Source organism: Chelon labrosus, assembly GCF_963514085.1.
Source record: "Chelon labrosus genome assembly, chromosome: 7".
In the NCBI taxonomy this organism is placed as follows: domain Eukaryota; kingdom Metazoa; phylum Chordata; class Actinopteri; order Mugiliformes; family Mugilidae; genus Chelon; species Chelon labrosus.
The window spans coordinates 18,663,980-18,691,081 of NC_140343.1; the positions used below are offsets into that span (position 1 = coordinate 18,663,980).

General features: G+C 41.5%; 1 protein-coding gene across 4 annotated transcripts in view; it reads left to right on the forward strand.

The window, feature by feature from the left end:
* The window catches only part of suco (SUN domain containing ossification factor), a 39,108-nt gene that overhangs the window by 2,881 nt on the left and 9,125 nt on the right, over positions 1-27,102 (forward strand). For 2 of the 4 annotated variants that reach the window (XM_084548806.1, XM_084548807.1), the window contains exons 2-16: positions 14,218-14,332; positions 15,843-15,944; positions 16,381-16,715; positions 17,538-17,678; positions 17,998-18,184; positions 19,562-19,673; positions 20,078-20,205; positions 20,436-20,503; positions 20,605-20,712; positions 21,281-21,386; positions 23,358-23,378; positions 23,661-23,716; positions 24,625-24,716; positions 24,987-25,052; positions 25,852-25,935. In XM_084548806.1, coding sequence (XP_084404932.1) covers positions 14,218-14,332; positions 15,843-15,944; positions 16,381-16,715; positions 17,538-17,678; positions 17,998-18,184; positions 19,562-19,673; positions 20,078-20,205; positions 20,436-20,503; positions 20,605-20,712; positions 21,281-21,386; positions 23,358-23,378; positions 23,661-23,716; positions 24,625-24,716; positions 24,987-25,052; positions 25,852-25,935 — 1,721 coding nt within the window. The remainder of the gene's footprint in view (positions 1-14,217; positions 14,333-15,842; positions 15,945-16,380; positions 16,716-17,537; positions 17,679-17,997; positions 18,185-19,561; positions 19,674-20,077; positions 20,206-20,435; positions 20,504-20,604; positions 20,713-21,280; positions 21,387-23,357; positions 23,379-23,660; positions 23,717-24,624; positions 24,717-24,986; positions 25,053-25,851; positions 25,936-27,102) is intronic. The other 2 variants (XM_084548808.1, XM_084548809.1) reach the window with 2 other exon arrangements.

Sequence of the window (27,102 nt, forward strand, 5' to 3'; positions counted from 1 at the left end):
TAGTGCTTGTGAGATAACTAGGCAGCAATATAACCAGTAAGAGACTTCCTACTATATTCAATTATACTGCAGAGACTTTTAATTCATTCATAGCTTTAAATAAACTAGCAAAGCATTTAGGTTGTACAGATTAAATTAAGTCATGCATCTAGTGCTGTTCAGTAGTAAATCTACTGGTTCAACTGATTTTTGTATAATTGTGCTGCTGATTAGTCTTGTCTATGTAACTACAGGAGAATCTTTAGAGTGTCATGTCGTTGTGTTTGCGTCTGCATGTTTTGACATCATCCCAGTAAGAGAAGACCACAGGCTTTTTGATTGTCTAATTTGTTTCCTGGAAAACCTTTATTTAGGATGAATGATATGGGCTTTCTCTCACAGCTCCAGTACTTGGAACAACTCTGGATAAAAATAAAAAGAAGTGCACAATAAGCTTTCACATATACCATCGGGTAAATCCCCTTCATCGTGCATAGGCGCACACATACTTTGATGAGTTGTGAATAAACAAAGGCATAAAAATATTTCCCTGCAGCTTGCTCCAGTGTTTGAACGCCGTCCTCGAATACTAGCTGAATGCCAGTTCGAAAGCGATATATGGGAGGAAGCCAGGATGTAGCTGGAGGACCCCCTCGTTAAAAGAACTATGTGTTCTGCCCACATCGTAAAAGTTCCCGTTTTGAGGCTGCAGTTGCATAAGAAGATCTTCCTTGTGTTGCTCTCGTGCGCCAGTGCAGAGGGTTGTCACGGATGGCACTAGCGGACGCTCACGGCACCTGTACTCTGCACTGAGGGCAATGACGAAAACACAGAGAACGCTTTGTGCCTTCATCGCTTATTTTAGGCTATTTCAGCTATGAAAGTAGAAGCTGGTTGGAAGGTAAATGGGGAGGTTACAAAAGATACCCTGGCAGAGGACTTTATAACTTATTGAATTTTTTCTTTTCCGGAAACTCGTCAGCTCCCAGCTATGAATTTCATCCAGCTGGTTTGCTGTAACTTTTATGTGCTTGTTATACCGCCTGGCTGACGTCATTTGCAGCATGAGTCCACACACGTGCTTATTTTTCCTCCCCTGTCCTTTTAATTCCGCCTCCATCAGATCACGGCTTTGTCTTTCTGCTGGCGTTGGCCTTGTGGTCGGTCGCCTGCGCCTCGTGAATTCTGCCTCCGACTGAAAGATGTAAATGTGAAGGTTTAGCGGGCATGTCGTAATGGAGTCTAGTTTTGTAGCCTTCATTTTATTTATACATAACAGTAACAATATTCTTACTTTCTAGTGCACGATGCTTGGTCAGAATTTATCGCAGTGTCGTGAGTTATACCTCTTACCTGTTCTCCAGTGCACAGTGCTCAATGCGTAAAGGTAGACTTATGCTTCTGTCTGTTAGCTCTACTGTGCAGGTGTGCCTTGAGTATGTGAATAGCTCTTTATTCTAAACTACATGTCACAGCGACATTTCTGCGTTGCAATGATTTCAGTATAAGTAGTTAGTGTTCAACATTTTTCAGCTCCTACTACAACATGTAGAAACTCAGCACAGCGAACTATTTACAGAACAATGCTGACAAGCCAGCACACAAATAATTATCTGATTGGGTGATTTACTTACTTGTCCTTTCCTTGACTAACTTTTGAGCAAAGATTCATCATGTCTTAACTCTCACCTGTCTGTTATCTCTGGGCCTCTTTCTTTAACTTAGGAATGTAAAGCATTGTTTAAGTATCAATAGAATCAGGTTTCTAAAGACTCAAGTTTATCTCACAGTCAAGATTGCTAATCGTTTTTAAATAGATCACGTTGGAAACAAAACAATTACTGTTATGTTTCATGATTTCATCTAAATACCAAAAATTTAAATTGTGACGAAAATGTGATTGTGACTTTGTTTGGAACGGTGTTTATCAGGGTGTAAAATGTAATAACATCCCTTTTCAGCTGCTGGCTGTGAGACTAGAGGCTCGGTAACTCCAGAGTCTATATTTCTGTGGCAGACCAAGGTTTAGCACTGCTCTAGTTTTATGTGAGGAGACAGAGTTGGACTGGCAGTCCAGCACGCACCATTGTTCCTGCCCAATGGCCATGTAGACTGATGAGCACACAGAGCTCTCTCGTCTGCTCGCCCTCTTTTGTCCCAGCTGCACAACCCTCTGTGCTAATGCTTAACGCCGGCTCCTCTTTTAGTCGTCAAAATCTGTGATAGATTACGTTCTGGATAAAAGGAGTGCACTACTGAATCTAAAGAATAGCAATCACGTCACAGCATCAAAACAACCTTCATTTCTGATCGCAGCTGAACGTGGGCTGCTTGTGGTGAAAGTGGCGTTCATAATTCAGTTACATGACGGTTTATGCTACTGAACTAGTAAAGCTTGTTTGCGTCTCCAACATCTCCGGTTGATCAGAGTCATCGATCGTAAGTGGGAGCGGAAAAACAACTCCTATCTTTTTAGTTTCCTCTGTGTTAACATGAACATAGCTGCTCTCTCTTTATCGATGTCAGGTTTGATAAAAGTATTTTCAGCAAGATGTGAAAGATGACTCTTACGCTTTAAATAGCATAAAGCAGAGGCACATCTCTACCTTTCTGTTAGCGGTCATAAATAAGTCCGCCGTGAAAATGAAAGGTGTGTCCTTGCTTTCGGTTCTGTGTTCATCCCGTCTCTTATTTCCTTTACTCAAAAAAGAATTCAGTAATCTGTTTTTATGATTTTATGAGCTAAACCTCATGCATAATGCATAACACCATATTTTTCCTCTGATACATTCTTAACGGATGATCATTTTAATTTTTTTCCAGCAGCAGGAAGTTCTTTTCAGAATCCTGTTGCTCACCTTCACTAATATTTTTCTGGGAAAAGGTAGTCCTGCGGTGAGAGCTGAAAGTAGGCCAGTAGCCTGAGGCTCTGTCAGTGGTTAGAAAGAAAATACTACGGTTAACTGTGTTTGTGAATAATATTCAGAGGGTGGAGATTGCTAGGTTTTAAAGGTGGGGAACCGACGCCAGCAAGCTAATGTGTTACTGCACATGTTTGCCCCCGTGAGGAGAGGGCATGACAAAGGCAAGAGAGTGGATTCACTTGACAACTGAGTACTTGGCTTGAGCTTCTTTTATATTTTGAACTTCTTGTCATTAAACATGTTAACAGCAGTAGTGATTCATTAGGTTCTAATTGCGTATTATGAGTCTAAAATAATGTAATCACTCCATCTTTGTTTGTTTAAATGTTTCTGGAGATATTTCTAATAGCTGGATATGAAATACACAAAGCGTTTTAGACTGCATTTGCTTTGCTTTATACTGCCTCCTTAGAGAAAGGCACTATTTTTCCCCCCTTCAGAAAATGCTCTGGTTTCTTCTCCTCCCCTCCCCCCTCTTTCACTCACTGCTCTTTACTGTTTACCTTTTGCAGCTACTGACTGGCTCTCATGCGCAGACTCTTTCTCTGTTAGTCTTTGTTGGTGTAGTATATATAGTCTTCTAGTCTAGAAAGTCTATTACTCGTATGTATGTGTGCCTTTTAAATGTTTCGGCCAGGGCAATTTACAGGAAGACGTGTCCATACCTGACACACACAGGGTCTCAAAAAGAACATTGTGTACTAAATCTATCAAGGGCATGTTTTCCTGAAAATGGCACATTAAGTCCTTCCAGTTTCATCAAATATCCCTAGGCCACCTACTAAATGAAATATTGCTTTAATTCAATTGGTAACAGACGTCAGGAATTCATGGTCAATATACTGTACAGTACTGTAAGTCATTGTTTCAGATTAGCTAAGGTGTTAAGTGTTCGTCGTAACCAAACATCACAGGACGTCACAGGACTCATGTCAGTTTCCACTGTTTTCTTTAGAAAACCACAGTGTTTCCCTGCACGATAGGAGCGCACTGTTAATATCGGAGTATGCACAGAAAATGCAAGTGTTACACCATGCTGCTTCACTTTGGTACACCGTGTACCGACTGAGGAGACCATTTGATGAGTTGTTGTTCCCCCCGCTGTGCCATCTGATGCATACATGGTGACAAAGAATGTACATGTATTGTTGTAACCACACCCACCCATAATAACCCTCACTGTCAAAAGTGGCTTTTCCTATCAAGTTGCATTAGATCACATGACTGCGTCTTTCAGTCCCATTGTCCTGGGCCGGTGTTCCCGATGTCGTGTTCCCAAGCCTCTTTGATCCCCGTCTGACTGGGAACGCTGCGATCTTACAGCATCACTGTCGCCACCAAACTGTCACTGTGGGTCTTTTGTCTTGGCGTTAGACCTGAGGCGACGCGTGTGCTTCATATTACTGCTGATGAACACAGCTCCGGGTTTTATCGATAAAAACGCCTGTAACTGCTTTATAGCTTTCCTTCTTAACCCTCATGACATAATTTAAGTTTTTTTATATAAATGCAACTAAGCTTTACACATTTATGTAGACAGACACATTTATTTCAACTCAGCATGCGTAAGGATTTCCACCAAATAAGTCCATTTGACAGTCAACACAAAACTGATTTCTTAACATTCTCCGTACATTATCCATATCATCAGGATTGGATGATTATTTGATTATGATAGTAAACTAATTATATATATATTTTTAAAAATAATATATATATATAACGTAATTTTACAAAATAAGGAATCTGCAATTTTTTCATACATGTTCTGTCTCTAATTTTACAAAACAAGCAAATGAGAAAATAATAAACAATGAAATAAGTTAGTTATTTGTGTCCCAAAACACAGCACTTAAATACTTTTGTCTTAATGAAAACGCATGAAAATAGCTGACCCACTGTGTTCAGACCCTCTCATTTTGTAACGTTAAATACTGTTTGTACCCGACCAGTCCCTGTAATTAGCTATTTGACTCACTGGCTTACCATACCTACCACTGCCATCAGCATGTAGGTGTGTAGGGGTTCTCATCTTCTCATTGTCGAGGTCCAGCCACTAACCACCGTGTTTAATTGTTAGAATTTTATTTTTGTCTTATCGATAATCTACCCAGTTCTTCATTGACTCTTTAGTCGTTTGTTTCCACAATTGTTTTCATTATTACTTTCATAACTGAATAAGCAAAAGAAAACCATTTACAGCAGCACAGAAGCTCAGTCATATCTTGGGAAAAAAAAAAGTAAAATGTCAGTAATACAAATAATATTCCAGGAATGAAAACAATGAGTGACGTTTAGAGATAATGAAGGATATCAGTCACTATCAGTCTACTCATAGTCCGTCTGTCTCCCTGAGCTGCTGATGGCACTCTGTGCAGGTATTTCTGCTGAAGAGACTGAGTGGCTGCTCAGCCTGTAGATAAATGTACAAGAATTTACCAAATTTGAAGATAAGTGGTAGAATAAGAAGGCTCATCTGCATATAGACAGCTTTTGTTTTAGCTTATTCGCAACAATTGACAAGTGTGCTTTGGTTGTTTGGATTTGCCGTTTGACCGGTGTGAATTTCAGTTCGGTGGTTGTATCGTGATGTTTTAGTAACGTGTCCTTGGTCGTGGGAATAGTTTAATTAATGAAGGCAAACAACATGCAGATCACTGTTGGTTATTTAGGTTTGGGTTGCAGATTTGTGAGGTGAACTTTACTTTTCAGCAGCTTCCACCTGGTGACTTGGCCTGCTTGGTTCTCCAGGATAGCCTCCAAATAAAGGTGTGCCTGTTCCTTCACACTGCATCCTAGAGAAAGGATCCTGTGTACACGGCAAAGAAGGATTTATGTGCGTCACAGTGCTGGTGGAAAAAGATCATTATGGATCATAGTCGATCTCTACAAATGATGTAGATCATTGAACCATGCAGCCTTTATAAAATGAAATGTACTCAAGTGACTTAATCATTTGGCATCAAGAGGAAACAGGACGAATTGATGATTCGCTGCCAGGAACTACTGGGTGTGTGTGTTAGTGCATGAATTATCATGGCATTTGAACATGAATAATGAGAAAGCTTCTGATCACCTTCTTTAAAAGGAAGTTTGACGCAAGTTTATCAGAACACGGTTGATCAGGTGTTCTGGCAAAGCCTCAAGGTTTCAATCTGCAGATGTTTAGTCATGACCTGCAGTTGTTTCAGAGAGACTCCATATTTGAAGTAAAGACAGTAAATCTAATCATGATTTGATTTAATATACGTACAGTAAGTATAATGGTTCCTTCAGTGTCAGTGAACGTATTTATCTACACGTTCAAAGAGGTCTCTTAGTATATCGTAGACCTGCTACTACATACAAACGAGATAACTTAATATGGAGCACACTTAAAACTAAATCGGACTAATCTTAAGCTATTTGTTGGTCATAAATCTGAATAAATGCAACTAAATTCCACTTTCATCTCAACACACTTGTCCTCCATATAAACTAACCCCAGATGTTCTATAAGCTTTAGTGAATCTGTTTTGCCTGGTTACAAACACAGCATTGACTGTTTGTCCATATCTGTTGAATGTAGGACTGGAGAGTGACATATGCTGTGGTTGTGTTTCCTTGTTTTGAAGTAAGCATGAAGCAGAGACTTGATTTCCGTGATGTGGGACAGCAGTCGCCCCTTGGCCATGGACAAAATGAATCAAAAGGAGTTTGTGTCTGCTCAGTGTCTTTGTTATGGACCGTCTTTTATTTTAAATGCAGTATTATCATTAACCCTAGGTTGCACATTTGTGTTTGAGCTGCCACTTTCCGCAGTAAGATGGAGGATAAAAAATGAAATTGGATGTTTTTACCCCTAAGCCCAAAGTTTGGACCAAGAAAATAAATGAGACTGATTCGGTTCCTTTATCTGAAAGTAAGTACAGGTGATCCCTTCAAAAGGGATGAAATGTGTTGCCTGTACTCCTCCTATACATCAAGTCAGCAGAGTGCATCAAAGCACTTAGGGAAATGAGGCCTTTACTCAATTCAGCACTCACGATACCTTCAGGGTCATTCAGTGCAGCAGAGGAGAGCAACACATTAAAACCACTGTCCTAATGTGTCTCGAACAGCAAGGTAGAACACATGAACTTCGATTTTCTCAAATCTTTGCACTTCTTGTCTGTTGGCTAAGTTCCTGGTAGCAGCCTCTCTTTAAAACCAAGACTCTTACAAGTCTGGTCGTCTTTGAACTAAACAATCTCTATGCACCTTTTACTAGAGAGCCCCTCGTCAGCTGTCTTTCGTGGTCAGATGTACCTGAGGTTTTACAGACATGAAGTTATGAGTAGTCAAGTAAAAATAGAGGATCGATACAGAAAATGACGGGAATTAGTAATCCAGTAGCCTAAAGCATAGAATATCGAGAAAAGAAAAAAGAGAAATGAAAGACGAAATTTGATCAAATCAGTAGTTTTGGGTCCGCAATAGAAAATGCATCGTCACATTTTAACTGTGTGCATGGAGGATGTTAGCTCTGTATCCTGGTGCAAGTCAAGGCAATGCTTTGAAAACAAACTGACCTTGGGATCAGGTTTGTATTTCACTGGTTACCACTGAAGAGAGACCATGAAGGGGGAGATATGGTCTTGTCTTTGCACAAGTGGCACTGTGTCCGGCCTTTGTTGACATGAAAGCTATTAACCAGTTCATCCACTATGTCCAAGCTGCCATGAGGATGGACCAGTGGAGAGGATTATGGGGGATCAGCAGGCTTTAGAACAAACTGCTGCTCTACATTATTTCATGCTTCGACGTGGAGGGAAAGGGTTGCGTTGACTCTAACGTACATTCGCAAGCGCAGTCAGTCCTCTTAAGGCTGAGCTCTTAGGCTCTGCCTTCCCTCCGCCTCCGAACACTGACGACATGGTTTTGTCTGCCTGGCAGATGCGCTGGCCTACTTTTCTTGGCGAGCCCTGGCCCTTCTCCCTGCCCCACAATCCGTCTCTGCCCACGTGGATCCTGGATTCTCCCTTCCTCTCTGTTTTCTTCTTTTCGGAGCAGCTGAAAATGGATCGTGTGGCTGCTTAAAGGAGTTGTTCTCACAAGGAAATAAATGCCCTATTACTGTTTGTGTTTCACTTTCTGAACATGCGAATAGACAACCTAGTTTAAAAGGTAAACTTGAACTAACTCAGCTCACCATCACGCTGTTATTTATGTTTTTTTTCCACCTCACGTCATATGTCGAGAACAGTTTAAACTTCAGTGGAAAAACATCACAAGACTCTCTTTTAGAGCAGAGGCCAGACAGATGTAGCATTCACTCTGCTGTTAAATTCTTGAATCAACTTCAAAACAACATACATGACACAGCGACGCTTTTTCATTTAAGGCAATTAGGGACAGTAATGACTTAGTGTATCACGTGTTGTTGGGTAGTTTAAACCAGTGTGTGTGAGAGAGAGATTTTATATAATGAAGAACAACAAGCTGGTCTAAGATTGAGGCCAGGAGAGGAAGAGGCAGCAACTAATCTGCTCTGGCTCAGGTGTTCTAGTTCATGTGTCGCCATGTAACGCTGTGACCACGTTGAGTTTGTATCAGAGGGCAGAATGACTAGAGAAAACCTCCTATGATTCTTGTGTACATTTTAGAGAGGACAACAAATAAGCTATTGTTGAACAAGCAAAAGATAGAAGAGTGAAGTCATGCTCTGAAAATATCCTGTCTAAGAAGATATCAGAGCGCACTTTGCATGTCATGCATCTGGGGCTAATATTTGACTCGCTGTTGGCAGATTAATCAAACCTCCACCTGTCTCCTGTGTCATCTCAGTGTGTTAGTACAGTACAGTGGATTTGGTGGCGTGTTAGCTCGTCCCCTGATTCTGAATAGTCCTAAAGCCAACAGGAAATATCAGGGGATTTGGCTGCTCGGAACCAGTACAGACAGTGTATTAGGACATAGCCAGGGTCCATGTGCGCATCTGTCCACAGCTGATTATCTTCGGAAGCGCTGCAAAATAGCTGAATCTTCAGAGAGGGGAACGCAAAAGATAGAAAGACTTCCTGCTAATCCCCAGGTGATTCTGAAGTGGGACAGGAAACGGGGATAGACACAGAAGAGAAGAGAGTATTTGAAGCTGCTGACTCATTAATCTTGCCTGAGGCGGCCCCTCCACTGTCTTGGCATTGACCCACTACCTGTATGTAATATAAATGTCACACTTAAACATGCATGTTTCAGTAGTCCCTCTGCATTTGTGGGTCATGCGTTTCCCCACCCATAGTTGCATAATGATTTGAATTAAAAAGTAGGTCACGGAGCAGATCCTCTCTGATCGGCCCGACAACTTTTTTTCTTCTTTCACCAGCTTTTTTTTTTCAATCTTAGGAAGGAATGTCAACACTCAGGTCTTTCTTTTCAGTCAAGGAGAGCATCTCATTTTTTTCACAGTGGCATTACGCCCAGTAAATGGCGGGCAATTGTGGTCTTAGATTGATCCACATATTTTAATCTTTGTATTTGAATATTTATCTTTTCGAATATAAGGCTTTGTGACTTCCAAGTTAAACATTAGTTCAGTGAGTCACTTGCGGAAGTTCGTCAGATTAGCATCAGTCATCCGGGACGTTGATACAGGATGGTTTACTCTGTGACGTGTTCCCTCTAAACCTGCACTGTGGTATGTGATCTGTTTGTCAGCCACGTCCTTTGCTATTTACACAAGTGTTCTCTTATCTAAGTGATTGAAGGCTTTTTAAAAAATGATTATCGCAAGAAAGGAACAAAAACGGACTGCTAATTAAATAATTTAGGCATTTTTGACTATTAAATATTAATAACAGGAACTGCATATACACATATATACACATATTAAATATTTGCATGATTTGCTCTCTGTCAAAGTCAAGCCTACACTGTAAAGTTAGACAGTGAAACAGCCACACTTAGTTTCAGAGAGTTTGCCAGAACTTACTTGCCATCACCTCTCAGCAGCATTTAGACCATGTCAGACATTTGTAAAGAATTCTACAACGTTGTTCGTCCTGTGTAGAGACGCCAGGCTTTGAGGAAACACATCGTGCAAACAGTCAAGTGATCCAAGAACAACACAAATGGAAGCACCTTACACCTGCAGAAAGATATGGCTTCTAGCGCGTAGGAACTGAGGAGAATCCACTGGTTATCCACTGCTTCAGTTGGGATAAAATAAAATGGGTTTTGAGTTTGATTAGTAATATTTATGCCCATTATTTTGACATACACAGCCCTGTATCCTGCCTTTATAAAAGGAGTGGATGGGCTCCTGCTTTACTTCTCTATTCTTACTTGTACAGTCCTTTTGACTGTGTTAATTATTTATGTTTTCATGAGCGAGCCACTCTCTAACACTCCCAGTTAAAATTCCTTTTCAGTTTCTATCAGCGTCTTGTGATTGCTTGTTGCTTGATACATTTTACGTGTGATGGCAGGCCAGATCATGAATACATTTTTGGATCATTTTCAAAGGTTGTAGTATCTGCAGTTTAAGGAAGTGAAAGGAGTCTGAGAGTTGCGTTTGTTGCTGTGTTAAATGAATGTTTTAATGGCGTTTGGCCTGATTTTCACTGTTGTCCTAGTTCCTTGACATTCCTTGACAACATGTGTCAGTTTTTTACTCAACAGCGTATGTGGTTGTGATCATTGGGTGTTGCCTGACATGGCTTAGCCTGAGAAAGGCAAGTAGTGGATCTGTCTTGACTGAACATGTACAGTCAAGACAGTAAATGTTGTTCATTTGAATGATTCTCTCGTTTAGTCATTATGTGATTGTCAACAGTCAATCCATAAGTTTTGGCATGAAAAAGGATCTAGTATCTGAGTTACATCAGATCCTGAGATGCAACCATGAATCATCGCTGTTGATACTGGAAGTATTTCATGTTGTCCTCATAAATTGCTGGCACTCATAACCTCATGACGCTTTCAGCGAACTATGTGGAAGATGCCCTTGCGTTACATCCATTTTTGTTTGAGAGGTTAAGAGTGGACACAGCAGACATTTGAAACGCAACATAGTTGAAAGCTATGAACCCAAGTTTAGCCAGGAGCCCCAATTTAGCTTCAGTGGTACAGTACGGTGCTTGCGTCTTAGGTTTCCCTCGCTGGCTTTGAGGCTTTTTTTTTGGCCCTTTCGGAGAAAGCTTTTATTATGAGGTGTTAACACATATACAAGCATGCACATATTTCATTGTCAGCGGGGATCTAAAACAACAATGGTGTCACATGTTGGTGTCAGAGACAACTGTTCCTCAGAAGTGGGGTCAAGGTCTTTGTCCTGGACATCACACTTATTCTCAACATTCAGACAGAGATAGTCCATCACAGAACAAGCAGATATATTAATCTCTTTCCACAGCCTACAGCAACACACCCAGACAACATGTTGAATTCAGTAGAGACTCAAGAGAAACTTGATGAATTTATTAAAAATAGCTCCAATTGTAGGATTAACACCTTATCATCTTGAGTTCTTATTTGTTCATAAATCCAATGCCGTTTCCTTGGCAGTTTTCAAAGGATCCTCTTATGTAACCGGATGTTCTTGTCATTCAGTCCCCTCAAAAGCTAATGAACAGAATACAGATGGCGAGGCTCTCTGAGTGACAGTACACTGACTTGCACAGATGGTTGTCTCTTTGCGATTGTGAGTACGTGGGCTCTCTGCTTATCTGCCTCCTTCTGACAGCCAGGGTGACAGGGTGCTAATATGAGTGTCCATGTGGCCTGCTCTCTCCTGACATTGATACTCCACCACTCAAGAGGAGTCGCTCCGGTTTGAGAATCGCAAAGGTGCTTGCAAGCTGAGCTGGCTTTTTGTGTCTTTTGATGCGACACCAACTGATGTAAGGTGTTGTCATGTTCAGAGTTTGAGCTCGTCCATGTCATAGAGGCCTTCTAGTTTTCCTACCAGAGGCCAATGTGTGAAGACGTCTTTGTTTGGTTGTGGCCTCTTTCAGTGTAATTCAGTCTGTGTATAACAAGTTTAACGAATAGCTTCAAAGTAGTCCGCTAAACAACAAATTCAGCTGAATCTAGGTGTACACTAACTTGCCACTTTATTAGGTACAGTATGGAAAACAAATGCATTCTAATTTAACAGTCCTGCATAGGGATGCAACGAATGTTTGGCCACCGAAAATTTGGTGAAAATTTTCGGTGGCCAAACATTTGGTTAAAGACTTTTATTGCCGAAACGGGATGTTGTGATGACGCAAGCAACAACCGCAGCCAACACGGGCATGTCTGCCGTGTGGACGTATTTCAATATATAAAGTATTATATAAATATTATATAAAGACCCATTGATAGCAATTTGCAAAACGTGTTATACTGAAATTTCAAGAGGGGTGCATCTGCAAAGAATTTCTCCATGTGGGGTTTAATTTATCACCTGAAACCCAAGCAAGACAGTTTCCCGGTGATGATGCCAAGGCAGGGGTGCACAGTACGTCTGGTAGGTCGTGAAGGCAGTGCGGGTAGATGGCGTGCCATTGGAAACCAATTTTTTTAAAATAAAAATAAAAACAAATATACTCAGTCTAACAGCACAATGGATCGATGCTGATTTCCAGCTGCTAAAGCTCTTGCTCCATTATTATTTTTAATGTATTTCTTTCGGTGTTTCGGTTTTTCGGCCCCGGGCTCTTCATTTTCGGTTTTCGGTTTCGGTCAAGAATTTTCATTTCGGTGCATCCCTAGTCCTGCACTACGTCTTAGCTTCATGAAGGTTATTGTATTCAGCATTACATTCACTTAACTGAAAGAACTGTCGCCTGTGTTTTCATTTTGGAGGCTGTGGTTTTGTAGTATTATTGTACACTTTAATTATCACCTTTCTGACACAGCTTGTTTAGAAACTGAAGATTATAACATGGCAGGAGATTTAGTGCAGGACTCTTGTATTAGAACGCATTTATATTCCCTAGAGTACCTATAATGACCTGGTAAGGAAGTGCAGTTAGTGGCTTTGTTGGCATCATAGCTGAGGAAACATGTTTAGACAGACCTCTTGCTCCATTCTTCACTTCATTTCAGCTCTTGTGATGAGATAACAAACTGTGTTACGTTCCTCTGTCCCCGTCTAGGTCTGCTCTTTCTTTATCTGTCCATTGCCACGTCTCCCTGCTATTAGCTCTGGCTTTTATTTTTTCTTAACCTTCCCATCCTTATTTGCACTCATTTATTCAGTCTGTCCTGCTGCTGAGCTCTGACATTCATAAAATGAAAGTTCATTTATTTTCCAAGGACAGCACAGTCAGCCTATTATTAAAATTCACCATAAAAAACAGCGTTTCTTGTGCTTTTACAGTCTCCCACTTGTACGGAAGAGATGACGTGAGTTAATCTGTGCTCCGGGCTCAGTAGGCCTTGAGCACACTGCATGTAAAGGGCAGCTATGTTTTTGTACATTGTGGGAACCATTGGAAGTCGTCAAAAATAAGTTGGAGGACACCAAACCATAAATTGACTATTTGAGTTTCGGAGGCTGAATGGAGCCTCAGATTAGAGCTCTGTGTTTACCTTGACTCGCTAAAAGAATCGCAGCAATACCTTTAGCCCCGCCAAAAGTTTAGAGCTGAAATGTGGGGGACAAACAGGATGGTGTTGAGTATACTGAATCAAAGAATGCAGTTGTCCTTGAGCAGCTTGTAAGAATGCGTGTAACGAGTGGAATTTTTAGTTTTTGCTGATTATTTACACGTGTTCATTCACATCCCGCCTGTCTCTGTAGACATAATTTGGGTACTTTCCTTTGGTTTTGCCTCTCGACTTTATCCTCAACACTCCCAGTGTCTAAAAAGCTCAGTCACCCTGTCTCGATGACGGAAATGCTTTCAATGTGAAGGTTGTGATGTAGAGCAATAGCAGTCTTTGAACAGAAAGGCACCCATTGCTCATATCAAATCTTAGCTTCATAAAGGGTACGGTATTCATCTTTTGTTTAATTAAACTGTGGTTTGTAGTATTATTGAATTCTATTGTTTTGTGCTGACACGTGTTTCTATTATTTTGACAACCCTATTTTAATGGGCAAGGCAAAATATCAGAAACGCTTTTGTGTTTAATTCAATGCAGTTTAACGACATCCTCCAAAACAATCATACAATTGATTTACCACCTTTCTGACGCTGTCTGAACATAAGTTGAACATTATATCCTTCATGAAGCTAAGATAAAGTGCAGTGCTGTTATATTAGAATGTATGTACCTGATGTTTTGGCAAGTGAGTGTATGTTGGTGTACAAGTGACTTGATGTACGTGGATGATAATGTTGCATTTCATTTGTCTGTGTTTCAGGTACCCCAGTCAACATGTGTATTGTTCAGAGCAGAGCTTGTCTGGCCGAGGTCAGTCTGCCCAGGACAAAGACCCTGACAGCCACGAGCAGGAGCAGGACTCCACTCAAAACAAGGTATGTGGATGATTTTAATGAATAGCTGTAATGTTACCATACAGTTTGTTTGGACGATCTTTGGATTTTTTAAAATATTTTTGGTAACAAACTACATCTAGAAATGATTTTCTGTCATAGCCACAACTAAAATAAGTTAAATATTCAGTGTGGTCAACACTGCTGGCTCAGCTTTGAGATGCTGAGCAGTATTATTAGACTTACTGGTGAAATGCATGAGTTAGCAGAACACCAAGTGAGTAGTGGTGGGAGCTGGGTCATGTACTTTCGTGACCCACTAACCCCCGGTGAAATCTAGGAGGCCTGGAGAGAGAGAAGGCGTAGTTACAGAGAAATGCAAGTGATTGGTCAGGGAGGTCCTGGGTTAGAGAGGCCACCCTGTGCATGGTGGGACGTTAAGGATATTACGTAAGTGTTTGTAGCTCCTACCCAGGTTGGAGTAATTAAAAAGGAAAACAACCTATCAGTTTTTTCATCTTTTTTCTTTAGCTGGTACAGTGTATAATAATATAAACTTTGTCCGGAGACCTCAGAAAGAGTTTTACAGCCACTTTAAGGTAAATATCAGCCCAGTTACATATTGTCAGGAGTATATGTTTTTTGGCGAATGAGTCATAGAGGTCATGGTGTTTTTAGGTTAGAACCTTCCCAGTGGGGCATGAGTTCAGGGTCTACAAAGCTTATGTAGTTCTCAGCTTTGTTGTCTTCTCTGTTACCTCAGTGGCTGACACTAATTGTCGGACACTAATTTAATTCAATTCATATCAAATCAATTTTATTTATATAGCGTCAATAACAGTACAAATTGTCAACATCCGGTCTGAAACCCGGCCTAAAACCCCCAGAGCAAGCCTGAAGGCGACAGTGGCAAGGAAAAACTCCCTTTTAACAGGAAGAAACCTTGAGCATAACCCAACTCACACCCATCAGCTTAAGGCCGGCCGGGTAGAGACTAATCCATCTCTAAGTCTGTGGATGCCATTCATCCATTCACCGTGGAGAGAAGAGCGGCCTTGTTGGCATGAAGTGGGCTGGTGCTGGCTGAGAGCTGGGTCTGGTCTGAATATTACAGAGCCCCAGTTCTTGTGCACACACACCCTCAAAGTTGTGTGTTTATGCGCGAATATCAGGGAGAATGATAATTTGGGGAAGTGAGTGTGTTGTGGTATGCATTTGTGAGCATAGAAGAAGAGGAATCATTGTTTGAGGTCCAGCAACAAACAGGCCTGCCAGGGCAGTTGAGCAGGGCCTGGCAGTCTGTCACTGGCCTTATAACGTAGTCTTTGTCCTACAACAAAGGGCTTTTTCACTTCCTGAGATGCAAAGACCTTTCGGATCTAACATGTTTAACATAAACACCAATCATTAACAACACATTTTAAAGATTCTGAATTCTTGTGCCTCAGCAGTGCATCGTCATGCACTGATATTTCTTATACCGCAACTGCTTTGCTGTTATTTAAAGCTCTTATTCAAGGCGATGGGGTGATTGTTTATTTTTTTCCCCTAGGTGGTGGAAGAATGGACGACACACACATCATACGATATGGGATTAGAGACGGAGAGAGCAGCGCTGGAGAAGCTAGCAAAACACAACATACACCATGACCAGGTAACCTGAGAGTTTCTCAAAGATTTCTAAGATTGCAATTGGATCGACAAAATTAAAATTGCAGTGTACAGAGACACGGTGCTACTCTCTTCAAGAACGGAGGAGGATCAAAAAATACAATTCTAGATGAGTTGGTCAATAACTAAAAGATAGTTTAGAGCATTTCAACTTGCCAGTGTTTATTTGTTCTTCATCAAAACCTTCGCAATTATGAAGGACTGTCAGTTATGTTTCCAACTTATAGATGTGACAATGCACAAATAAAAAAAAAAATGGTGAATCATGTTGGTCTTTAGTCGGGGGAAAACACATTTATAAGATGGATATGATGCACACACTGGCGTCACTTAACTCAGCTAAAGTGGAACAGGACAACATTAAAGCTGCATCAGACAATTACACATGTATTTGAGCGTGTTTGTGTTTCTCTCCCCAGACTGTGAATCCACAGGAAGTTGAGGTGGTGGAGACGAAACCAGACTCGGAGTCTGATACTGTACCTGTTGCTCCTGAGCCAGAACCTACCCCAGACCCCCAGGGTGACTTGGACCTGCAGACTCGCACCCAGGACCAAGATCCCGAAGCTCCAGCGCCCCCCGCTCCAGAAACAGTTCCAGCACAGGGCCAAGTATCCGCAGATGCTCCAGCCCCAGTAGACACCTCAAGTGATGCCCAAGCTGCAAATCCCAGCCTGGACCCAAACCCAGCCACATCCCCAGATGAAGCTGAAAACGTACCTACCTCACAGAGTGCTGGCCCGACCCACACAGGGTAAGCTCAGATTCACTTCATCATTCCAGAGACCTGATCTCTGGCATTAGAAGTTGGCTCTAACCACAGAGAAAACACATTGGAGAACCGAAACTGTAATCCTAGACGGCCTAGAAAACAGGCTGCATATTCCTCTCATAATGGTTAAAGCCAATTTCAGCCCTGTTCCAGTGGTGATTTACCAAATGAATTAACCCATTGTCATGTCAGACATTGTACCTTTTCTTTGATATTTTTGTTGGTTAACTTTTGTTCCCCTCAGTTGTCTATTTTATTTCGATTATTTTGTTTTCTAATTCAACCATAAAACAACTAATCACAAACTGAAAGAGACGCTTCAAGCGGAGTGGACATCTTGGACATTTCTTGGTCGCATATCATTCACCTGGTGGCCAAGAATTTCGGTCACGTGGGACTGCTTATGCACAGTGACATGAATGTCACAGTCACGAACAATGAGGAGAACCATTTGTGTGGACATGAAACTTGGACAAGGATTAGTCAAGACATCTTCTGGGTTGAGCCTTTGAGACGAATATGTCCATCCCATGGCATCTTTTGAGCAACAGGACATTTCAGTCAAGATGTCAAGACATGCACATCGACTGCCCCACCTGCAAACAACCTATCTACCCCTTCTGTCCATCTGTTTCCTCTCCGTCTTTTCTCTCTTTATCCTGCCTTCTCTCTCTCCCGCCCTGTGTCATTTATCTCCTCCTCCTTGTCCCCATGCCCTCCTCTCTCTCCCCCCCCATCCTCCTGTCTCTACCCTCCCCCAGTGTAAGGAGGTGTGGTAAACGCCATGTCCTTTCTTTCCCTCAGTGCAGTGTGGGTTGCCAGTGCAGGAGATGAACTCCCAGTAGACAGCTTTGTCTTTGCTGAGCACTCTGATTCACAGTGCAGGGTCATTCCCCCCGAACTGGCAACCTGTGAAAACTCCCCTTTTGGCAGCCCTCTCCTCAGGTGAGTTTCTAACCACCGGAAGTCAATCAAAGCACAGAGACAGGTAATCAAGTTACAAGCTACACCTCTCTGCTGTGCGCATCCGTCGACCGCTGGCCTTGCTCTCCACTTACCTCTGCTTTTTTTAATTTTTAATTTCCCTTTTCCATTTTTTTGCCTGCTCCAATAAAGGGTTGTCAAAAAAACTGAACATTCGTTACTTTTTTTGCATCGTGTCTAATATTGCCGTGTACTTATTTGTCTTCTTCCTCCTTCTTTTATCCTTCTTCCTCCCTTTCTCCTCCCTGTCCACCTCATTGGCCCCATGTCTGTGATGCAGTGTGGATGAAGCGGCCATAGACGACCAGCGGTCAGACCAGAGACATACCAGTTCTGGACCTGAATCAGAAGCTCAGTCCACTCCAGGGCTTTTAGACCAGGAACCACCAGAGCAGCAGCGGCAGGACCTTGAAGATGGGCTGTCGGACTTGGGAAACACCTCCCAGCCCCACCGCCAAGAACAGCAGGTCAGCAGCTTGCAATTCCCAAGTGTCTCTCCCATGTATCAGGGCATTTCAAATTCAAAAGGGGAGGAAGGTTTTAAGTGAATTAAAAGAAAAGTCAAAGCCAAATGCAAAAGAAACCTAACGTGAAAGGTAAGGCAGAGTTTTCTGCAGGCGTTGCTAGAGATATTAAAGAGCTGCAGGTGTCCTGATGAAAAATGTGATTGTTGTACAGGTGTTGAGGAAAGAATGCTTTGAACATGGCGAAGTCAGGGTACGTGGCTCAGGTGACATAACTGGCTGAAATGTGATGCTGCAGTGGGCAAATCTGATCATCACAGGAGAACGTCTGTAACTGCTGGCCACATTACCATGAACGCTATGAATATTCAGTGTGCACATCTGTTCTTGCAAAGGTCATCCTTTGAATGTTTCAGATTGCAAATGCTTAGTCAACTTGCCTTCAGTCCCTTTTTCGTGGACGGAGGACACTTGTATGCGGGGGAAACATTTGTCCCAGCGGCTTTGCGTTGATTGTGTATTTGCACATTGTTTTTTTTTTTTTTTATTTGGATCTGAGACCTGATGACTAATCTGTACGTGGCTGGACGTACGCGTCAGGGTGTTTACATAAGAGCCCGTCTGAGTCGGTGGATTTTTAGGATCAGACTCGCTCGTGAGGTCCAAAAGGGCGCTTATGTAATCCATCAAAAAATTACTCACAGCTCAATGCATCTCAATGCCCAAGTGGCCGGGGGCTAGCTGACTACCATGGACTGCGTCTGGGGGTCTCTTGTTCTACCACACACCATGAATGCGCGTTAACAGTGATGTGCATGTAATTCACAGTAACCTTGTTAGTCACAGTCACTGCAGCAATTTGAGATTCAGTACTTTCTGTACTCCTCCGCACAGAGATGCTGGTGTTAGATGGATGCTGATGAAGAAGGCCAAACGAGGCTCATTATTCTCTGTTCTTATCAGTCTCATGCTACACATATACACTTGTTTTGTTTCTGCTGTCCAGAAGGTCACATCCACGTGTTACTTTCGTAATATCAGATAACAACAATGTCTGGACTGCCTCTGACCCCTAGAGTTTCAACCTTTTGGCTTTAATACCCTTCGTTATTGCCAAGTGACAACCTGACTATGACACCTACATACAAACACATACCACACTCTTTGATCACAGCACCATGTGCACCACGTACTATTCCCTCCCTTGCGTTTGTTGATCTGTATAAATCTGGTTCTTTGCCAACGTTCTGGGTCGGCTTACCTTCTCAGGTCCGCACTCTCTGTCTGTGAACTACAACAAACTTTGAAATAAAGACTTTGACAGCCAATATTAGGAATGTGATTGTGTTTTGACATCACGCCTGGACCTGTGTGTTTCAGACAGGGGAGGCTAATGTTGGCAGGGAGACTGATCCCTCAGTGCCCAGCAAAGAGGACATCCCCACCTTCGATGAGTGGAAGAAGCAAGTCATGGAGGTGGAGAAGGAGAAAAGTAAGTGCATACATTATAAATGGAAGCTACACAGCACGTCAACATCAAGAACATGCAACGTCCCACTGAGCCTCTGTTTTAAACTGGATAACTGAAAAATGCCTTGATGATGTTAATTTATCTTAAGAGCACAGGTGCAGCATTACTTCTGTATGCAAAATCTTGCCACTTGTTTTTGTATCGTGTCTAAATCTGCATTTCTCTGTTACTTCCTTCCTCCCTCATGTTCTATTTCTGTCTCTGGCACTCTTCATCTCTCTCTTTCCTCTCTTCTCTCTGTAGCAGTGGTCACTGGAGCGTGCGTTTCTGTGTGTTGCATAACCTCGCTAGTTGTTCCTCTCAGGCAATGCTCTTTTTCCAGGGGCTCTGACGTGGCTAATGTTTACCCCTCTGCCTCTATCCAGGTCAGTCTCTCCACACCTTAACCAGTGGCACTCCCCATTCGGTGAAGAAGGTCCAGAAAAACTTTAAGAATAACTACGCCTCCGTGGAATGTGGTGCCAAGATACTCTCTGCCAACAACGAGGCCAAGGTTAAACACACAACAGCCCCTGCCCCCCACTGTCGCCTACAAACACACACTTACAAGGATACTGACGCCATGCTGTCATATTGTATCAGCAGACTAATGAAAGTTGTTATAAAAGCTCTTATACATGTAAAATAAGACTTTTAGCTGAACCAAGAGCAGATATTTAGTCACAAATTCATCTGTTTTATATGCCTTACTTAATGGGTGCTAATCACCATTCTTTTTTTCAGAGCACTTCAGCTATCCTAATGGAGAATATGGACCTTTACATGCTAAATCCCTGCAGCAACAAGATCTGGTGGGTGCTCGTTCAGTGTCTGCCTGTAAGAGAACCTGATCGTAGGTATGAACGTTTCATAAACATGAGTTAATAAACTTTCTGTATTTACCTCTCCCCAGGTTTGTAATAGAGCTCTGTGAGCCTATTCAAGTGAAACAGCTGGACATTGCAAACTTTGAGCTCTTCTCATCTACACCTAAAGACTTTCTAGTATCCATCAGTGACAGGTATGCTCTCTTTGTCCCTTCCATGTACACACAGAACCACTCATAACCTGGTATATATTTCTGACAACCCTATAATCCGCATGTTCTCACGGGCAACTTAATGGACAAAATATCATTATGTGGTGATATAAATGTCAACACATTGACGACTTTATGGTGGCTATTTGCTTTTTCAGTGTGTTGAAGACAATAGGAAGTTACTACTTTTCATTCTTGAGGTCACTGGTGAAACTTCCTCAGACATCACCATATAATGTAACTCTGGTCTTGAAGACGAATGCTGCCAAAAATGATCTCCTTCCTCCTGTATTATCACCTCTAAGTTTAGAGCAATCAGAGCAGGAGTTGCCTTTGTTTAGGATTCCACCCTCGGGATTTATTTTTAGCTGCTCCACAACTCATAAACAAATTCATCCTTTGGCATAGAAGGATCGACCTCTTGTCAGAAAGAATACAATGACATTTGTGCCCCCCCCCCCCCCCCCTTTGAGAACATGCCAGATAATGTTTGGCTTAATCCATTGACCTTGTCAACACGCAGCTTACTTTTCCATTGCTCTGTTTGCAGGTATCCCACCAACAAGTGGGTGAAGCTGGGTACTTTCCATGCCCGTGACGAGCGGATAGTCCAGAGTTTCCCGCTGGATGAACAGCTTTATGCTAAATATGTGAAGGTACTCGTGTTTTCATTCAGCGAGAATAGCGTTATACACAAGGGGATGAGGAATGAGCAGGACATTCATTCTCTGTTCACATTCATACACAAGTTAAAGCTGCGTTTAAAGCTCTGGAGGACTCGTTAGCCTTGTCATCATTACTAGCAGAGGTTAACTTGTAGGAGCTAAAGAGCAGATGCACATTAGAACTGGGCTGATTTTAAGACTTGGGTGTCACAGCTTATTTAGCAAAGTTGGACCGAGGGTGTTCGGAGATTTGGTCAGGAGATTATATCGAACACTTGATACTTTTGGACACGAGTGTTGAGCCACTAATGTACTAATAATAGTCCAATCAGAATAACAATGTCTTGTGTAATGCCCTCAATAGCCACGGACTTGACTGATGGAAAGAAATTAGAGATAGGTGCTAAGAACCTTTCATAATCTGTTCAGTCGGAAAATATTAGCGTCTAATAAACATGATGATCTTTTCTCTCTGGATAGAGTAAATGCATTCTTTCTTCACATGTTCACTGTGCTTGGTAAATTCCAGGTGAAGTTCAGGTTATGTGAATCTGGAATCAGCTTGTCTTTGTTCAACAGCAGGCAGAGCCCCTTTGCAAATGTTAAAAAAGATCCCCCAACCAGTGTTTTGGGGCATGGTATACATTTGCCAGTTCATTAGATACACTAGGGAAATCAAATGCTTTCTCCTGTTCTAAATCTAATCTTCACGGCATTCGTTTCAATTAACTGAGAGAGTGGTTGATTCAACTGTGTTTTCATTTTGGAGGCTGTGGTTTGTATTATTATCTATTATTTGACAACCCTATTTTAGCCAGTGAGCTAGACTAGATAACAGGAACGTTTTAGTGGTCGAGTTCAGTTTAACAGTTTAATGACAACAGTTCAACATAAACTGAACATCATAGCAGCCATGGAGGGGGATTTGGTGCAGGATAATTTATTTAGTGCCCTTGTAAACAGTTATGTTGATATCTTTAATCAGAATGATTTGAATCAGGTTGAAGAAATCTTTTAAGTCCTTTTAAATTCATCCAGTGTGTGATGTTCAATAATCGCTTGCCTTCTGCTCATGTCCCTTGCAGTGGGTAAGATTACTTTTCATTTTAAATTCTTAAACATTTAAGATCTCTAAATGCATTCGTTTTACATTAGATTTGAGCAAGGGAGCTAAAGAGGCAGAAAACACTGAAACTAGTGTGTTGTACGGTCAGTGTTTATAGTCCAGTTTACCAGAGTTACAGTTGGCATCCGTCTCTTTTTTAAAACTCTTTTAGCACCGACTCTGTCTGCAGAGTTAAGTCATTGCTGCCTGCTTCTCTAATCCACAATTTCACCCAAAGGGGTCTTCTTTCAGCTTTAATGGTGACACAAGTGCTGAGTCTGTTGTTCACTGTGACAATCTATTTATTAAGCTTGTTATGAATGACTGGATATCCAGTCTTCTGTTATTTGAATGTCTAAAGGGAAAGTCTATCTAAATATTCACAGTGTAGACTAGTTAAACGATGGATCACTGCTTGGATAATTATCCGTCTTTATGTGAGGAGTGTAGGTGTTACGTGGGGGCGCTTACTGTGATGAATGTGCACTTTTTGAAACAGTGTTATTTGATTACATAAACAGTTTACTGTCGAGAAGGTTTCAGGATGATACGCTTTGATCCGATCTACGCTTCTTAAAACCGTTACGTCTCATTCTGATGATTTTATCTGTCCTCAGCTCGTCAGTCTGTTTTGTCTGCCCCTCCTAATGCCTGTGCATCTTTCTGTCTGCTTGTTAGCGTTATCTCTCCAGTGTCTTGCCAGTTTCACAACAATGATCCAGCTCATGTCAGCAGTTTGTCTCATAATAAAGCTGAACTGTATGCACATTCTTGACTTGCTTGTAGCTTGAATCAGTCTTCACTGATTTCTTTTTCTTGTTTTATTTCTCTCTCCTTCTGTCTTCCTGTCGCATCAGATGTTCATCAAGTACATAAAGGTTAGCACTCTCCTCTCTCTGTCAGAGATTATGATCCGCTTATAAACACTATTTATTGTAATGGTCATACAGTGTAATGGGTGAGCTTCGGCATCATGTTTAATGCATGTGGAATAGATTGAACAAGTAGAAACGTGCACACAAACTATGTCGTCAAAGCTTGGCAGTTGTAATGGGTTGTGGGTTTATGTGGTCGGCATAAATACATTATCTGGGATTGACATTGGTGTTAAAGTGAAAATTAAATCAACAATTTTAACAGTTTGTCCATTTTCTCTGCAGGTTGAACTCCTCTCTCACTTTGGATCAGAGCATTTCTGCCCTCTCAGTCTCATCAGGTGAGATAATGAATTGTACTTCACGATTTATGTTGGGAAGCTTTACGCTCATTTAGACGTAGACCAAAATGTCTGTTGTCAGAATTAACAAACCAATTTGCAGACAGTCATGTTATATTTATTTTACTGGTAAAAATGTCATTTTAATATCCACAATATCCAGTCTATTTGCTTATTTTACACTGTAGTATAAAGCCAGGACCCGTGCTGTAATTTTAAAAAAAGTGAGGTACTGTGATCTTGTGTAAATATTTAGTTGATCTTTTGAGGGATTCCTCTGTCATTCTATACATTTCTATTGCAGCAGAAAATGCCGTCATACCTACTGTTATTCTTCTCTTCTCTTGCATACTGGCTGTAACATATGTGGATTTAAAGCCACCCAGTTGCATCAAATAAAACATTATCTTCTCAGATTTGTGTTTGTGGTATAACCCAGAGCACCAGGGATCTTCTTGCCTTTTCAGACACAGTCTAATTGCTCTGTTTGCACACATGTACACACACGTGTGTCCTCAGGGTCATCGGGGACATTCTTGAGTTTGGGGTTAAAGGGCTTATAAAAACCCTCCAGTCCTTTTTTTTTTTTTTTACAAGGAGGTTAGCGTGGGTTTTATGCAGACTGTCCACAGTGAAGACCATACCAAACCACGAAAACAAAATCTAAATCGAGTGCAGAAAACTATAGAGATTGTGTTCATTAACATTAGACAATATTTTCTTTTACAGTCTCATCACTTTTAAGTCGAGGAATATACTCGAGACCCAACTGTGATCTGAGCAGCGTGTGTTGCTGAGCTGCCTTCCCCCATCAATATTCCTCTGCCTCAGCCGTGTGGTATTTTCAACCTGTGACCTTTTCTTTAGGTACGTTTGTGTAACACCATGTTTGTGTGTGTTTTGTGTAGGGTGTTTGGGACGAGCATGGTGGAGGAGTACGAGGAGATAGCAGATTCCCAGTACCCCTCAGAAAGACTGGAGTACTTGGATGAAGACTATGGTAAGATGGAGATTTTTTATATATATTTTTTTTTTTTTATCACAGATAATCCAGATGTACTATAATTAAGCTGCTTCACTCCGCAAAACGTAGTTCGACTACGATTACACAGAGGAAGGAGTGTAATTAGATTCTTGCTCTCAGAATTAGTAACCAAATATCGCAGGCTGGTGGTGACATTTTTCAGCAGAGATTCCTTCACTTGTTTCTTACTGTCTCTTACAGTGCAAATATGTATTTTGGCATGTAAGTCTTACTATTTCTCCGCAGACTATCCCCCAGGCTACCAACCATCAGAGGACAAGGCCTCTAAAAACCTGCTTGGTTCAGCAACCAGTATGTACACACACGCACACAAACACACACAATTTATGCTGTTACTTTAGAAAAAAACGTTAGAAATGCCACAACAATGCAGATTATCCACCATGAGGTTTGGTTCTCATAAGTGATTTAGGATGATTGAAGGAGGGACAGTTAAGAAAACCAGTGCCAGAAGCACTTTAACAACGCAAAGTAGGGAATACTTTTCTATAGCAGCATGTGACTGGTTGATCCCATACTATACGGAAAAGTAGAACTGCTTTGCGTTTCATATGTGATGCTATTTTGATCTCAGTGAAGAAACTTCAGTTCTCCGTATAGCTGTGGGCGCAGCAAACACCAGTACGTTTATTGACACGGTTATAGATTCATTCAGACTTCAGTGTTTTCTTAGTATTTTAACCCACTTGGATTCACACGGCTGCTCGACTTTAAGTTTTTTTCCTTAAACCACACACACTTGCGCAAATGTGCCCGTCTGTCTCCAGATTTAACAATGGCACAGCTGCCGCAGCCCCCTCTCTACTTTACACTCAAATCTAAAGGGCTCTAACCAAAAAATGTATAAAACAGCAGAGGGTCATATAGTTTTTAAGAGGAGCACTGAGCAAAGTGGGAAAGCCTGGGCAAAAAGAAAGTTCCTGACAGAAAAGTATAGTAGGGGAAATAAACAGCGTCGTAAGGGAAAAAGGAAAAACAAATGGCAAATCCTGTGGTTTCTTCAATATGTGTTTATCCTCAGACTGCTGCCCCTCTGGAACCATGCATCTTGCAAAAATAATTATGTTGTTGTTACGGTCTTTTCTTTTAGATGCCATCCTAAATATGGTAAACAACATTGCTGCTAACGTGCTCGGCGGCAAGCCCGAGTTGGAGGGTGGATCTGCAACGGAAGGTACTCACCACTCTTTCTGATTTTCAAGTTTCAAGCAACTCCTGTCTCACCTTTCTGCACACAGAACTCTTTACCAGCAGTTTGTTTCACTAAATGTTGTCACCCGTCTTTCCTTCACAAGTGTTTGTTTCCTGTTTTGTTACTGTCGATTGAACAGCCATATGTTCAGTTATCTTCTTAGGAAGTTGTGATTTTCAGTTTCATATCAAGCTAAACATTATTTCAAGAAGATTTTTTTCTCCCTTCACCTATCACCTTATCTTGTGAATTTTGCGAGATCATAAAGTGCGCCTGTGGACGGACACAAGTTGTACAAACCAATTGCCATCCTCTGAGGATCTACTAGCAGCTGTGGGCATGTTTTAAGCATGTTTATTGGTTGAAATTAGGCTGTAATAGACAAATGGGTCATCCAATCCCCTTCAAAGTATTTTTTTTTTTTTAGAAACGTATGCCCCTTTTTCACTTTTCAAGGCCAGCTACTCAGATCTGTCTGTGTAACAAACTGTGTCAGGGAGCGTACTACAACCAACTAATCTTTGATTTCCTGTTTCTATTAGAGATCATGGATATGTCCTGCTAAGACATGACTGGTACCCAGAAACAGATCTAATCATGTTATGTTATGTCAGTTATTCTGATATTGTCTGAGCTCCTCTGCGTATTCTCTTTTGTCATAAAATTTAAGCTTATCCAGTTGAATTGGTCGGGCGCTTCATAAACTAATTCTGTAGTCCTTACTGCAACGGTCATGTCACCCCTGCCTCCCACTCTACCTGTCTCTCTCCACTAAGAGTTATCAAATTAAAGATATAAAAAGCCAGAATTTTTTTTTTAACATTTAAACAACATTAAGTCCTCCATAAGGGTTCCCTTGTGTGTGTGTGTGTGTGTGTGTGTGTGTGTGTGTGTGTGTGTGTGTGTGTGTGTGTGTGTGTGTGTGTGTGTGTGTGTGTGTGTGTGTGTGTGTGTTTTAAGCAACCTGCACCTTATCTCAAGGCAACCTAAACTATAACTGGTTATATTTGTAAAACATAAGTTATTTCTAGATTTTAACTGACATTGTTTAGCATGAGTGACCCGTCTGGTTTAGATGCCGTAATGTACTGAGTACTAGATAAGATAAGATAAGCTAGGATAAGCTAGGTTTCATTTGTCACATGCACG